This window comes from Lontra canadensis, unplaced genomic scaffold, assembly GCF_010015895.1.
Source record: "Lontra canadensis isolate GAN:19392208 unplaced genomic scaffold, GSC_riverotter_1.0 scaffold42, whole genome shotgun sequence".
NCBI classification, from domain to species: Eukaryota; Metazoa; Chordata; class Mammalia; order Carnivora; family Mustelidae; genus Lontra; species Lontra canadensis.
The window spans coordinates 2,467,828-2,484,767 of NW_022631036.1; the positions used below are offsets into that span (position 1 = coordinate 2,467,828).

At 34.2% G+C, this 16,940-nt stretch overlaps 1 protein-coding gene across 3 annotated transcripts in view; it reads left to right on the forward strand.

Moving 5' to 3' along the window:
- Positions 1-16,940, forward strand: part of SOS2 (SOS Ras/Rho guanine nucleotide exchange factor 2) — a 78,429-nt gene that overhangs the window by 23,892 nt on the left and 37,597 nt on the right. The window contains exons 5-8 of one of the 3 annotated variants that reach the window (XM_032871166.1): positions 1,088-1,291; positions 3,678-3,821; positions 7,147-7,257; positions 10,798-10,896. In XM_032871166.1, coding sequence (XP_032727057.1) covers positions 1,088-1,291; positions 3,678-3,821; positions 7,147-7,257; positions 10,798-10,896 — 558 coding nt within the window. Of the gene's footprint in view, positions 1-1,087; positions 1,292-3,677; positions 3,822-7,146; positions 7,258-10,797; positions 10,897-16,940 lie in introns of those variants that run through there. The other 2 variants (XM_032871168.1, XM_032871167.1) reach the window with 2 other exon arrangements.

Sequence of the window (16,940 nt, forward strand, 5' to 3'; positions counted from 1 at the left end):
AGTTGTTTATTTTCCAACATAGGTGATGTATGTTAGCACCAACCTACATTTAGGTGGGAATGGACAGGTAGTAATTCAGTTCTGCTTAGAAGATAGTATTTATTGACCTATTTCTGAGTGGGTATAACGATTTTGGTAAATCTGCTGCTTTACCCTTCTCTGAGGCTTAAGCTTCTAACTCAAGAACTACTTTGTGTCTACCAAAAAAGAATTATCTATCTTTATATGAATTCACAGATCTCTGCAATCCAAAACTAATACCACAGGGTTCATTTTAGTCTCCCCTTGTTCGTGTTTGTAACTGTCTTCTCTGACAGAAATCTGGCTCCCATTTTTCATAATATATTTTCTTATTTGGTCTGTTCTCCTGTATGTAACCAATCTCCTAACAGTCCTCTCTTCCTGCACTGGTATAGGCACCTTCTTTAACTGCTTAATAGCTGTTGCTGGTATAGTCAATATGCATTAGAAAAGGATCACACTGTGTTCTATCATGTGCTTCTACAATAGTATCCTTTTCTTTTTCTCCAAGTGTGTATAGCTTTCTTTACAGTAGGACAAGGAAGTACCACTACTTTGAATGCCTGCTCTTTGCCAGACATAGTAGTATGCATTTTATGTACATTACCTCATTGAATTTTTTCATCAGTTACATTTTACGTAGAAGGAACCTGCTTTAACCTGCTTTAAAAAGAATAAATAACTTGTCTGTAATCACAGGTGAGTAATTGGTTGAACCAGGATTTTGGCTCAGATTGTTGTCCTTAAAAGGTATGCTCTTTTTTGCGATTATATAGGTGTGTTTATGTGTGTGTATGTACGTACATACATACATGTATGTGTATATACACATATATTATATAAATTAGGTTTATGTTATTTCCATAAATATTTATCTATCTTTGCATATCCAGTTTTGAATGTTTTTTCCCTTCAACTTTTCATATTTCTCTTATTTGAATTTTCTTACATAAATCAGTTTGTAATACACACAACTCTCATTGTGTGATGTTTTAATTCTAAATAACCTTGAGACCATTTTATAAAAGTATGGAAAAGAAGTTTCTGTATTATTTATATTTGTCAGGTTTTGATGGACATGTTTGATCAGGATGATATAGGTTTGGTTTCTCTCTGTGAAGATGAACCTAGTTCTTCAGGTGAATTAAACTACTATGACCTTGTCAGAACTGAAATTGCCGAAGAAAGGCAGTATCTACGGGAACTAAATATGATCATAAAAGTGTTTCGAGAAGCCTTTCTTTCTGACAGAAAGCTGTTTAAACCCTCTGTAAGTATCTTTGTGGTTTGAAATTCTATGTACCAAATTGAAATTCTGTGTAACCAAAAGTTAAATAGCAGCTTAAAATCATATAAGCAAAAATATTCTATTATGTAGTATTTATAGTTTTAAAAATATGTGAATTGTTCCACATTAAGGGCATGACAGTGAAACTTAGACACAAGTGCACACAGCTGCCCTGATGAGAAAGAGGGACTACATGGGAATAAAATAATTCTGCTATGCAAGATTTGTGGTTTATAATCATTCGTTTTCACATAGTGAAAAAGATGTATGGTCTAGAAAAGAGAGACAATACTTTTTCATGTCTTTTGGTAAGTACTTTAAGGCAGTGGCTTAAAGTTTTAACAGTGGAACTTTTTAAGAAGTTTATGCAGAGTGCCACATAAACAAAGACAGAGCTATTCGTTGGAAAATGGGATAGAAGTGGTGGGAAATAGGATGGGAGGCTTGTCCTTCTTTTTCTTACTACTGTAGCTTCTAAAGTCAACTTAAGGAATAAAGCTAGACAAATAGTGTCTTTTTTAAAAAGGTTTTTTTTTTTTTTCCCTTTCCTTCCTTCATCCCATGACTTATTTTTCCTTAGATGTCTGTGTCTGCCCTTCACTTTAAGTACTCAGCCTTTTTTCTACCTCCTGACTTCCTCCCCCAAATAACTATTACATGAGTGAATGTGCAGACACAGCTGGCTGAGCGTTTAAGATTAGGAAGTGATTTAGCCTCTTTGAGTCTTTTCCAAAGCATGAGTTTCAGTGATAATGTAAGGTTTTTTAGTTTGCTTCTTTTTTTTTTTTTTTTTGGTACTTATGTTTAGTTTAATATTTTGTAGCAGCTCCCACTGGACACACAGCTTTAAGTAATTGCATTTTGTCATTTTCAAAGTACTGTCTGTTTTATGTGACCCTTATAACACTCCTCTGAGATGGATAAGACAGGTATTAATATCTCTACCTCACTGAGATGAGGAAACTGACACAAAATGATTCTGACTTGGTAGGTTAGTTACAGAGGTTGATCTTGAGTTCGAGTTCTTTTATACCACAGTATATCTGGTTCTAAAAATAAATACCTAGCAGATACTGGTAGCTTATTTTATCTTCTTTGCCCCATTAGTTTTCATTGCTCAGGAATTAATTTTTATGGGATCTCTTCTCATTGATAGTGCTGATTTGGCAGAAAATTTCTGTCATGATACTGAAGGGTTAAGAGAAAGAGGGAATTCCTTTTTTCTCTTTATATTGTATCTTTCTTAGCTTTTGTTAGCATTTAGATATGGATTCACTATATTTACTGTATTTTTTTCTACTGTATTTTTTAGTCTCAAAATACTGTAAACTTTTGAGGTAAAGACCATCTGAGATCAGAGCATAGTACTCAGCAAATATTTGATAAAGCAATGAGTGACTTAAAACTAATCTTAATTTACTCTTTTAGGCCCTACCCCTTTGTCTTCAAGACGCTCACGGTTATGGAGAACCCAATATATGCCAAGAGCAGTTTGTAGAAATCATCTCATTTAATCCTACTAGGAACCTTATGAATGAATGTAATAGATCAGCTGTGTGACCTTGAGCAAATTACTTAACTGCTCTGAGCTGGTTTCCTCATTTGTAAAAGTGAGGATGATCATAGTGCCTATCTAATAAGGCTGTTAGGAGATTACATGCCAAGTACTTATAATAGTGCCTGAAACACAGTAAGTGATCTACTCCAGAGTCATTTATCTAACAGGTGTGGTGCCAAGATCCATGCTCAGGTCTGTCATGTTCCATAGCATGTAATGTTTCCATTACAAGATAGAAGAGTGATGATAGTTGACCATAATCTGCATAATTAGTCATATTGGTCTGTGTCCAGAAGACTTAACTTTTCTTAATTCAGATGTAATTCACACATGGAAGTTTGAATTAAGTCTTAATTTGTCCCCAAATTTAGGAGACAGGTCACAAATTATGAAACTCGATTGTATTTGGATTAGGAGTCATATCTTCATTTTGAACCCAGCTTTTGTTAACTAGCTCTCTAAGACCTTGATCAAGGTTTTTATCCTTTTAGCCAATTTTAAAATACTCAAATGCCAGGATTCTCTATATAAAGAGTTGCTTAGATTTATTCACTATAGGCTATTCTAGAATTGTTGAACAAAACTATCTGCAATCCGTATTTCCCAGTAAATTTACTGTGTGTAATCCAGAAGGTTTTTTAAATTTTGCTTTTATATTCATGATGGACTTAGGCTTTGTTATAGAATATATGCCTTGGAATATATTAGTATGCAGTTGGATGAAAATGCACCCTTAACACTTATATTACTTATATTTAGTAATTGTTAAATTATTTCAACCTCACATGTCTTAACTTCTCTTTTTTTCAGGATATTGACAGGATTTTCAGTAACATTTCAGATATACATGAATTAACTGTGAAACTTTTAGGTTTGATTGAAGACACAGTTGAAATGACTGATGAAAGCAGTCCTCATCCGTTAGCTGGAAGCTGTTTTGAAGATTTGGCAGAAGTAAGTTTACCAAACTATTTTGTAATTCTCATTGGAGTTCTAGATAGTGTATTAAAAAATTTAGTAAGATGTTCTCTGTGAAAATTAGAGGATGTTCCTGACTGCTATAAAACAATACTTAAGATTGAACCAGTAGCAAATTGAAATTATATTGTCTATATTTTTAGTGACACTTATTTTATAGTGTATTATAGTGTATTTATGATAATACTTATAGTGAAAGTTGGTTGGGTAGTAACATTTAGGACTTTTTTTAATGGCACATGCATTTAAGGTGAAAGAAAATAGATTCTTTTGACCATAGCTGTTTAGCTTTTGTAGATTTTGGTCTTAATTTCCAAAACTTGAAAAGGAGGTTTGTATTTTAATTTTTTCCCAAGGTGAAAATCATTTTGTCTTTTAAGTGATGATTATAAAAATAATATAGCTCATTGTAAAAATATTCAGAAAAATAGAGGCAAGTATAAGATCAAAGTCACTCAATTTCGCAATACCCAGAGATAACTTATCTTTACAACATATATTATTATTTTTAAAGATTTTATTTATTTATCTGACACAGAGAGAGAGATCACAAGCAGGCAGAGAGGCAGGCAGAGAGAGAGGGGGAAGCAGACTCCCCACTGAACAGAGAGCCCGATGTGGGGCTTAACCCCAGGACCCCGAGATCATGACCTGAGCCAAAGGCAGAGGCTTTAACCCACTGAGCCACCCAGGCGCCACATACAAAATATATTATTTAATCCTTAAAAATATTTTTCTATATATAGATACAAACCCGTGTATTTACAAAAACAGACTGTTACTATTTTTTCCTGTTTTTTTTTTTTCCCCCTAAAGATTTTATTTATTTATTTGACAGAGAGAGAGATCACTAGTAGGCAGAGAGATAGGCAGAGAGAGAGGGGGAAGCAAGCTCCCCTCTGAGCAGAAAGCCTGACTTGGGGCTTGATCCCAGGACCCTTGAGACCATGACCTAAGCCAAACGCAGAGGCTTAACCTGCTGAGCCACCCAGGCACCCATCTCCTATTCTTAATATATCATGAACATTTTCCATTTTCCATGTTAATAAAAAGACTTCCACACGTTGTTTTTTTTTTTTTTATTATATCAGTTGAAGTTTAGTTGACATACAATGTTACATTAGTTTCAGGTGTGTAACATAGAAATTCAACAATTCTGTACTTTACACAGTGTTCATTGCCAAATGTATAGTTATCTTCTGTCACCATACAACATTATCAGTGTTGTTGACTATATTACCTATGCTGTACTTTTCATCCCTGTGATTTACTCACTAGAGGTTTGTACCTCTAATTCCCTTCACCTATTTCACCCACCCCCTTACACTGTTTTTTAAGTCTGAATCAGTACCATGTTATATGGAGACACCATAACATATTTTAACTCCTTACTATTAATAAATGAATATTTAGGTTGTTTCCATTTTTTGTTATTGTAAACAATATTACAAAAAATATATTTATACTGTCTTCATAGTCTAATAATTATTTTAGGATGTATTCCTAGAAGTGGAATTGTAGTATTAAAGAGAGGATATTTTTAGAACTTCAAAACATTTTACCAAATTTACTTCCAAATAAGCTCTAATAGATACTGCTCTTTCCCCCACAACTCTAGTTGTTATTCTGTTCATTTTTGCTAGTCTAATAAGGGGGGGGAAACTTTTATTTTTAAAACTAATGTTGAATATCTTTGTATATTCATCGGCCATTTTTATTGCTGTTGGAAAATGGCAACAACAACAATAAAAGTGCTTTCTTTAGTTTTCATGTAAAAGATTTTCTGTTACAATCTTTGCCTATATTTTCTGGAAAGTATAGATCACTTTTATTACATCATTTTAGAGACAATTAAAATGATAGTAGAGAAGTATTCGCTTCTAAGCAAATTCGATACCTAAGCAAAATATTCAGCCTTAATTTTTATTAGCAAGTTTTTATATTGTGATATCTTAGCATATTAATCTGTAGCCAGGTTGGTTGCTATTCTTTTAAAGATATCATGGTTCAAAAACAGTGTATTTTTTAATTTTTATTTTGTTACTGTGCTAAAATATACTTATATAAGATTTGCCATTTTAACCATTTTTAAGTATATACTTCAGTGACATTGATTAAATTCACAATATTATACAACCATACAACTGCTGTCTTTTTCTAAAACCTTTTTATCACCCCAAACAGAAACTCTGTACTCATTAAGCAGTAACTCCCTATTCTTCCCTCCCTCCTGATCTAACCTCTGGTAACCTCCAATCTCCTTCCTGTCTGTATGAATAGATACTTGATATAAGTGGAATCCTAGCAATATTCTTTTGTGTCTGCTTATTTCACTTAACATGTTCTCAGGGTTCATCCATCACAGCAGTAACAGAATTCCATCCCTTCCTATGGCTGAGTAATACTCCATTGTATGTCTATATCACGTTTTGTTTATCCATTTATTTGATGATGGACACATGGTGTTTCCATCTTCTGGCTATCGTGAATAATGCTGTAGTGAACATTGGCATACAAATATCTGTTTGAGTCTCTGTTTTGAATTCTTTTGGATTATATGTTCAGTAGTAGAATTGCTGGGTCATGGGGTAATTCTTTAATTAGCCTTTTGAGGAACTGCCAAACTGTTTTCCACAGGAGCTACACCATTTTATATTTCCACTGCCGGTAGATGAGGATTTCAGTTTCTCTCATCCTGGCCAATACTTGTTATTTTCTGAAAAACATACAGTATTTTTAAAATACAAAAATGAAACAAGTCTCTTAGTTATAACTAAACACTGGGAATATTGATTATTGTCAAGTAATAGAAGCTTATTGAAATACAAACATTTACAAATACGGACAATTTCTGTCTTGTTATTTTACTATATATTAGTCTTTGCTTTCTTTTTCTAATTTTGAAAAGTGTAGAGTGGATAAAATAGTAGTACCAAGTTTTGCTTCCTTGGAGAGTGTCTTAGGTGTAAACTCACTTTAACCTAGGTAAGCCTAACTGAAATTTCAAATCCCAACCTTGTTTTACTAATAAATACTCTTCATTTACTGGAAGTAAATGTGGATAAGCATTTTAATAGTTTGATAACTTATGGCCGCAAATTCAGTGACCTGTTTTAAGATCGTGTATCATTCAAGATCATTACATACATTTTAGAAAATTTCCTAGTTATTGTTTGTCCCCAGAAAGTTTTGAAACCTAGTTGAGAACTTGAATAAAAATTTACTATTAGATAACCTGCCATATTAGTAGAAAAGATGTTCTTTTAAACCTAACACATTCTCCTTTTTTAAAAAAAAATAGGAGCAAGCATTTGATCCTTATGAAACATTATCACAGGACATTCTTTCTCCAAAATTTAATGAACATTTCAGTAAGTTGATGGCCAGACCTGCAGTGGCTCTACACTTTCAGGTAAACTTAAATTGAATGTTTGTTTTGTGTTTTTGGGTGTTTTTTTTTTTGTTTGTTTTTATAAAGCAACCAAAGAAATAACTCACCATCTTATTCTTCAACATTTGTAAGTTCTGGAATCCTTTCATAAAGCACATAAAGAACTAATTCACCAGTCCTTCAAAATCTACTCATTGTAAGCTTGTTTTAGATTGTCTTCTGTTTTTTTGTTTCAAGTTCTTTCAGTCTGTCCTAAATGTAGAAATCTTCTATAGAATATTATTACACATACTGATTGACTACAAGAATCTGGCACATTCTAGATCTGGGATATAGAAATTAATATGCAGAGCTCTTTCAGGATCTTATTCCCTACAGGAGCAGGAACAGAAATCATAAAGACTGGAGAATATCCTCATGTAATACCCATACTGACTTCTCTACCAGGCCTGTAATTTAAAGGAGATATTAATGGGGACTATACAAGTTAATTGATTCAGTAATGCAGTTAGATAAAATGAAAGGAAGTGGAGAGACAGAATTACATTTTTACCCTTTCAACAGCTAGCAAAGATTAGTTACACTGGCATAGATCCTTGACTTTTTACTGCTGTAGAAACATTCTGCATGTAGACTAGCTCTCTTCCCTTAGCATGTAAATATGGTCTTTATTGTCCTAAAACCAGCAAGTAAATAAACAACTTTCCTCGCTCTAGCCGTTGCCCCTTTCATTTTTTTCGTTTTTAGCCAGGTATCTTCATATTACTTTTTACCCTTCATTATCAAACTGCTACCATCTGTATTCTGATCAGGATAGAACACTAAAAGCTGCCCTTGAGAATGAGCTTAATTGCCATCGTTTGGATATTTTGATTTCCAGTGGATATTTTGATTTCCTATTTATGCCTGTACTATTTGTTTGTTCCCTCCTTGTCCTTTTGGCTCCCATGATACTTCCTCCTAATTTTGATCTTCTTTAATTTCTTCTTAGTCTCCATAATTGCCGATGTTTTTCAGCTTCACTTATCAGCCCCTCCTTTTCTGCCATGCTGTACTCTTTGAGTGACTTTATCTGTACGTTCTGTTTTAGCTGCTGCCTGTATGCTGGTGACTTCCTCTTTGTATTTTCAAGCCATGTAACACTCTTATGAGCACTGTGTGTGTGTGTATACACTTTCATATAACCAGGTTCCCTTTGAACTAACTCACTTGGATATCCCACAAGTATTTCAAATACAACGTGTTCAAAACTGAACTTAAAATCTTCTCCCTGCCTTCTTTACTGTAAATTCCCATTATTGTCTTCTACTGTATTCAATAACTTGTCAACTTGGAATAAAATTAACCTAATTTTCAAAACTTACTTCAATGAAGAAATAATTTCCTTAAGCTAAATCCTATATATTCATATAAACCATAAAGTAAGTGTTAGTTAAATGGGACAGTATACCTGTAAGATCTTTGCATAATCATTAAAACTACTCACAACATTTGTTTCATTCCTATTTTATTAGGAATTCTTACTGTGGGATTTGAATGTTTTTGGACTCAATTATTTAATTGTGGCTCCAGATATACAGTGAAATTTAAAGACTTAAATAAAATCCCTTTTCATGCCAAACTCACTTGTACTGTATTAACTTTACAAAGATTTATTCAGGGTAAGGTGAAGAAGGTAATGTTTTATTAAAAAAACATAAAAACAAAAAACTTCAGAAATATGTAGTGCACTCTAAGAATATTAGCTTAGGAGTCAAAACTTCTGCTTTTGGGCCAATCAATAATTGTGGTATCCTGAGCAAGTCACTTAACCTCTGAGACTTAGTTTGCTAATTTTGACATGATGATAATGTATATCTGTTACGGTTTTTGTGAAAATCAGGTGGGAGTACACTAAGCACTTTTGGCGTATATTAAAATACTCATTAACTTGTTTTATTTATAGTTCTTCACTATAAATACACATTGCATTAGCACTTTAGGATTCACTTTAGTAGCCATTTCAGTGCCAATTAACAAAATAGCTGATCATATAGACTTAATTTTAAAGTTTCATCTTGGTTCCAGGTAAAGCATTATATATAAAATATATAAAAATAAATCGGGTGAGTCACATCACTATCTTTCATTATATTATGAAAGAAATTAATCTTTAGGAGAGTAAGTTGACTAAGCATATAATTGTAATAGGTCTGTTGAACAAATTATAATTTAACTTCAGTTAACAGTTTATGAGAATTATGGGAGTGTTTGCCTGTGAGGATACTTTTAAGAAGTAACATATGAGATTCTTTCCACATATATTGCTGTTGTCTCTATTTATCTGATGAGAAAAAATAACCATTTAAATAAGTCAACCTGATGATATTTAAAATCAACATGAGTAACTTTTAAATCCCTCAAATTTTAGAAAATCATTTATTTACAGATAATTAGTTTTCAGAACTGGGGTATACCTACCCCTAGCTGTACACTAAGATTTTTCAGGTGATATAAGGGCACAGACAGTCATAAGGGAATCCGTTTATAGCCTGGCTGCTACCTTGTTTGTGTTTTTGTATTCTCTTTTTCAACTTCTCTTAAGGCATTATGCCTTGCCATATTGAATTTCCCATTATGCGTTGATCCAAGGTATAAAAACATGCAGGGTCCCAGCCATGGGGAACAAAAACTTTTTGCTCTTGTAGGAGAGTTCATTGAGTACAAAGCAAAAGGATTTTTAAAAGCAGGAGATAGGGTAATTGTGTTAAAAATAAAAACTTGTAGTAGCTAAAATGTCATGTCATATCAAACTATATCTTGCCATATCTAGGAATTAAGAAGTGAGATCATTTACAAGAGTTAATATTAATTATTTTAAAAAGTACGTCATCATTCATTGGACATTAGAATAAAGGAGAGAGGAGGCTTGTGAAGTTCTCATACTGGGGATACGGTGTTAGAAGCAGTTAGAGATTCTTCCAGATGCTTCCTGTACTTCGAACTGTGACATTAACAGAATGTATGTTTGACCGTAAGAATGAAGTTAGACTTTGTGCAGAAATTATCTGATCTAGCTCTTTATTTTGACCGTGAAGATTGGCTTTGTCAATGTAGTTATATGACAAGTATTTTTCATAAAATAAATAATCTAAATCTGAAGTTTGTTTAATCATTTGTGAAACATATTTAAGTCACATCTATGATATACAATATCCCAAAAAGTACATCCTTCATAACCACTTAAACTTAAAACATTTCAAATATACAAGAGAGTGCATAGCTTTCAAAATTTTTTCAGGGTATGGGGAAGCAAAAGCTTTTGAAGAAAAGTTGTATAGGACTGCTGTGAAAGTTATTTTTGCTGTATTAAGAGATGAAGATATGTATGTATCTATCTAATAACTTAAAGGAGGAAAAAACTCTTCATTTTATAGCACTTTAATTTCCATGTAGAACATGCTTTCTGTTATAGTTTTGGTTAAGTCTGTATCTTGTATTTTTATAAGGCATTTCTGTTAGGCATTGCTGTTATATATTCTTGATACCAGAGATATACAGTTGTATTTTTTTGCTTTGCAGTCCATTGCTGATGGTTTTAAAGAGGCAGTTCGTTATGTCCTTCCACGCCTTATGCTGGTGCCTGTTTATCATTGTTGGCACTATTTTGAATTATTAAAGGTAAGGTGAAGCCTTCCTGAGCCAAAAGTACTTGCATTTATGAGACTTAAGAACAAGGGTTTTTTTTTTTTTTAAGATTTTATTTATTTGAGAGAGAGAAACTAAGCATGAGCAAAGGGGAGGGCAGAGGCAGAGGGAGAAGAAGGCTCCCGGAGGAACAGGGATCCCAGTGTAGGGCTCAATCCGAGGACCCTGGGGTCATGACCTGAGCAGAAGGCAAATGTTAACTGACGGAGCCACCCAGGTACCCCAAGAACTAGTTTTTGATCTGGTCATGTTATTTTTAATACTTTTTATTCATTAAAAATAAAGTATCTTAAGTATCTACCTTCTTTTCCATGGAGAAGAGCCTATATTTTTTGTTTTCATATCATTACCAAGGGTAGGAAGGGGAAAATATGTCTTTATCTGTCATTTCATAATACAGAATTTCAAAGTACTAACATAGACTCCTTTCTTACTACTTTTTGGAGTAAGATTTAACTCTAATGGAAGTAATTGATAACTTCTATGTATAACATTGGTCTAAATTTCCATCTTGTTTTAACTTATTAAGAAAAGCACTTTTAAAGTTGACTTTTTTTTTTTTTTTTTAACCATGCAGTATAGTATTCTTCCTTTCTTAGCTAGGACCCTAACAAAAGCAATAGCTAACAAAAGATTGTGTTAAAACTTGAACTCTTTTTATGTATGTATTTATGTATTTATTTATTTATTAAAGATATTATTTATTTACTTGAGAGAAAGAGAGCAAGTGCAAGGGCGGGGAGGAGCCGAGGGAGAGGGATAAGCAGACTCCGTGCTGAGCATAGACTGCAACATGGGGCTCAGTCCCACGACCCTGAGATCATGACCTTAGCCAAAATCAAGAGTTGGATGCTTAACCTACTGAGCCATTCGGGTGCCCCATAATTTCAAAATATCTTATTCAGTAAAATTTTCTTCTGCAACTTTTAAAATTGCTTTTTAGAAGCTAGACAGCCTTCTGCCTGTGTATTTTGTATTTCTCCTTTAGAGTACCAAGTTGTTGGTTTAGACAACCTGTTCAGATTTTTTCCATCTAACTCATTAGTAATAATGTTAAAGCCAGAATAACTCTGTACCCTGTAGGCACTTAGGCAAGGAATTCATTTGGTGATTTATTTTTTTTTTTAAGATTTTATTTATTTGACACACAAAGAGAGATCACAAGTAGGCAGAGAGGCAGGCAGAGGGAGAGGGAGAAGCAGGCTCCCTGCTGAGCAGAGAGCCTGATGTGGGGCTTGATCCTAGGACCCTGAGATCATGATCCAAGCCAAAGGCAGAGGCTTAACCCACTGTACCACCCAGGTGTCCCTCATTTGGTGATTTCTAATGAATAACTATCTCAAGAATTCTTTTATTAAGTCTTATTACCTATAATATGTGATGCTGAAGCTCACTAGCTTTTGAGCACAAGTAGATGAACAACTTGATTCTGAATATCTCTATGGGAACTCATGAATCCATAAAGAACTCATAAAAATGATTGCAGGCTTCATATGAATAATAAATGGGCTGCCCTAGATGTATGTTTGGATTTCTAAAAGTTTTTGGATAGTGTTCATGTCTAATTGGAAGTCCTATCATTAGACTTAAAACTGCCTTCAGATATTTGTCAACATTTAAAAATTCTGGTTTGATTTTATAATTGAAGCTTATTTTTTACCCTGTCTGGATGATTGGCTTTTAAAATCTTTAAGGTTGATCTTACAGCTACTATGTCTGCATCTGAGATCAGGGCATTAACCGTGATGGCCTAACTCATCCTGAGTTAGCTACTTTGCTACCAGTTAATCACTAGACTCCATCTTCTCTTAACCATTGTAATTGGGACTAGTAGAGTTGGTCATCTAATTAAAATAAAGAATCAGAATGTTTGGGTGGCTCACTCAGTTAAGCAGCCACTCTTGATTTCGAGCCCCATGTTGGGCTCTGCACTGTGTGGAGTCTGTTTGAGCATTCGCTCTCCCTCTGCCCCTCACCCACCTCGCATGCACTCTCTCTCAAATAAATAAGTCTTAAAAAAATCATTAAAAATATTATACACATTTTATTTAAATAACCACAAAACCCTTATAGATCAACATTTATATGTATTTATGTGCTTATCTGTTGACTTATATGTATTTATGTGCTAATATGTTGACTTGTAAAATCTTTTCTTTGAACATGAATCTTTCTTACATACATCACAAAAATTATCTTCTGTGATTTGTTTTCCATTTCTTTTTATTTTTTTATTTTTTTAAGATCTTTTTTTTTTTATTTAAAGATTTTATTTATTTATTTGCCAGAGAGAGAGAGAGAACAGGCAGGCAGAGTGGCAGCAGAGGCAGAGGGAGAAGCAGGCTCCCCGCCGAGCAAGGAGCCCGATGTGGGACTCAATCCCAGGACGCTGGGATCATGACCTGAGCCGAAGGCAGCGGCTTAACCAACTGAGCCACCCAGGCGTCCCTTCATTTCTTTTTAGATGGTACATGTATTTGGAGATGTTTGTAAAAACAGCTTGAGTGCAGAAACCTAGGTTCTTATAATTCTTCCAAATCTTTCAGAGTATCTTCCTTATATCTTTTTAATGGAGCTTGCCTTTAAAATGACTTGAGTTTTCATATAAATATCTTCTTTAAAAACAAAAAAAGATTTTATTTATTTTAGAAAGAGCAGGAACAGACTTTGAGGCAGAAGGAGGGAGGAGAGAGAATCTCAAGTAGACTCCACTCTGAGGGCAGAATTGAACACTGAGCTCAATCTCATGACCCTGAGATCATGCATGACGTGAGCTGAAATCAGTCGGTTGCTTAACCAACTGAGCCACCCAGGTGCCCCTATAAATAACTCCTTTTATACTCTTATTTCTTTGACTTATATAATGAGTAATTAAATTATATAATTACATGATAAGCACAACTTGCATAAACATATTTGGAAACATATATTACTGGTTCTCAGTAAGCATAAAACTCAATTAGTGAGATCAGAAAGGTCTAAATATTCTAGAATGTGGTCCAATTGTTAGCATTTATTGTCCTTGGGAATCTGTCCTTATGTTATATAGTGGGACTAATCCTTAGTAAGAAAGGCATTTAACTTCATGCTGTGTGTGTACATATATACACACACACTCATATATATATGAAAGAAAAACTTTCATGAAATGCTACTTACTATTTCCTGCAGTATCTGCTGTTTCTATTCTATTCCCTTTCTTTCTTTTAAAAAGGATTGTGATCCCCTAATGGATTATGACATGCAGTTTGAAAAACACTGGAATAAGAACTAATTCTAGACACAAGCTAAACAGATTATTACATGGGAGGATGAGAAGCTACTTTCTACTTTTAAATTTGTTCTTACTGTGATACTGTTGGTCTTTTAAAACATTAATTTGTAATTATAAAATACACATAACATGAAACTTCACCTCTTAGCCATTTTAGCCACACTCTTCAGTAGTGTTAGATATATTGTTATGCAGCCAGTATGACTTGACATTTGGATTACTTCTACTTCCTGGGTATTCTAAATTATGTTGCTGTGGGTATACAAATATCTCCTCAAGAGCCTGTTTTCAGTTCTGTTGGATAGAAATGGAATTGCTGAATCAGATGGTAATTCTATTTTTAATTTTCTGAGGAAACACCATACTTTATTCCATAGCACTATACTATTTGACATCTCTACCAGCAATGCACAAGCATTCCAGTTTCTCTACATCCTCATCAACACTTGATATTTTCTATATCTTTGGGTTTTGTTAGTAGCTGTCCTGCTGGATGTGAGGTGGTATTTCATTGTGGTTTTGATTTGCATTTCTCTAATGATTAGTGATGGTGAGCATCTTTTCATATGCTTGTTAATCATTTGTGTAAGTTCCTGGGAAAAATAAGCCCTGTGCTATTTGGGGGGTTGTTTGTGTTTTTGTTGTTGTGTTGTAGGAGTTCTTTATATAGTCTAGAAATTAATACTTTATTATATGTACCAGTTGCAATATTTTCTTCAATTTCTGTAGATTGCCTTTCGTGATATTGTTTGGCTTAAGTACTCATCCAAAAGAAATTTTATTTCATGTTAAGCTTACTTTGGATGAGAATCGTAAGAAAGAAGGCTGTACCAGTGTAACTTAAGACTGTCACATTCCTTAGGGAATAGAAAGTACGATCCTGGAGCAGTTTTAAGCCTGTATCAATCTGAATTATTTGTTTGAGTCATATGCCAAGAAGATTTATCTGTGGACATAGCATTTAAATATTATTCAAGTTTTATTTCCCAGAACCAGAATTTATGATAAACAAGATAGAAAAATAACTACATAATGAGAAATTGTACTGTATTACCTATTGTTTACTTGAAATTATTTTATAGTACATTGTTGGGTTATTCATAGCAGTTTTAAAGTTCATCTTATGGATAATATATTTCTTTCTTTTTTTTTTTTTTTTCCAAATTCAATCCTTTTTAAAAGAAGACTTATTTATTTTAGAGAACAAGAGAGAGCATGGAGGGATAGAAGCAGAGGGAGAAAGAAACCCAAGCAGATTCTGCACTGAGTGCACAGAGCCCAACTAGGGGCTCCATCTCACTACTGTGAGATCATAACCTGAACTGAAACCAAGAGTCAGGTGCTCAACTTACTGTGCCATCTAGGCACCCCTCAAATTTAATCCTTCTGAAGTTGATCACAAAGTACTTTCATTTTATGTTTTTTTTCCTCAGATAAATTATAGATTTTTTTCTTGAGGTATATTTAATCCTTATGTAAGAGGAACAAGAAAAAACCAATTCATTTCCTGATTTGTAAGTAACTTTATAATATACTTCTTATATTCCAACATTTCCTCAATCCTTCAGTTGGTAAGAACATATCTGGTCTCAGTTCAGAATTGACGTATTCAGGGCCAATTAACATTATTTTTTTCTTTTTTAAGATTTATTTATTTATTATTTGAGAGAGAGTGTGTGTGGTGGGCAAGGCAGAAGGAAAGAATCCGAAGCCAACTTCCCACTGAGTGTTAGGGTCTCCCCCCTCCCCGGCTTGATTCCAGAACCCTGAGATCATGACCTGAGCTGAAACCAAGAATCTGTTGCTTAACTGACCAAGCTGTCCAGGTGCCCCTCAAGTAATACTCTTTAATTCTCTCGTCACTCCTTGGAAATTTAGTCATGGAAGGAATAGAAATTCTCCTCTCAAGAGAAGTTATCCAGTGGGGTGTCTGCTTGGGCTTCTCTCTCTCCCTCTGTCCCTCCCCCCTGCTCGCTCTCTCTTTCTCTCAAATAAATAAATAGATTTTTAAAAAAATTGGGTTGCCTGCTGACTCAGTTGTTAAGCATCTGCCTTTGGCTTGGGTCGTGATCCCATGGTCCTGAGATTGAGCCCCATGTCAGGCTCCGGTTCAGCGGGAAGCCTGCTTCTCCCTCTCCCACTCCCCCTGCTTGTATTCCCTTCTCGCTGTCTCTCTCTCTCTCTCTCTCTCAAATAAATAAATAAAATCTTTAAAAAAAAAAAAAAGCTTGAGATAATCTCTATTGAAATTAATGTTCTGGCTATTGAAAAAGACTACAAGAAATATTTGGCTACATAATAAATACTCTTTCAGTGCTGACACATCATTCAAGGACGTCCTAAGGAATAATAATGATTTTTTTAAAAAGCACATATTAAAAGTGATAGTTTTTTTTTTTTAAAGATTTTATTTATCACAGAGAGAGAGCGAGGGAGAGAACATAAGCATGGAGGAGCTGGAGAGGGAGAAGCAGGCTCCCCTCAGAGCAAGGGGCCTGATATGGGGCTTGATCCCAGGACGCTGGGACCATGACCCAAGCCAAAGGCAGATACCTAACCACTGAGCCACCCAGGCATCCCAAGTAATAGGCTATAATGAGTTGAATTTCCTACCAAATTTACTAAAACACTGTTTTTATGAAAATGTAGAGAGAACTTTATTGTTACCAAAAAAAAGAATCGATCACATGTATTATATCACATCAAGACTGCACTCCCTAGTATAATGAATTAGAAACAAATT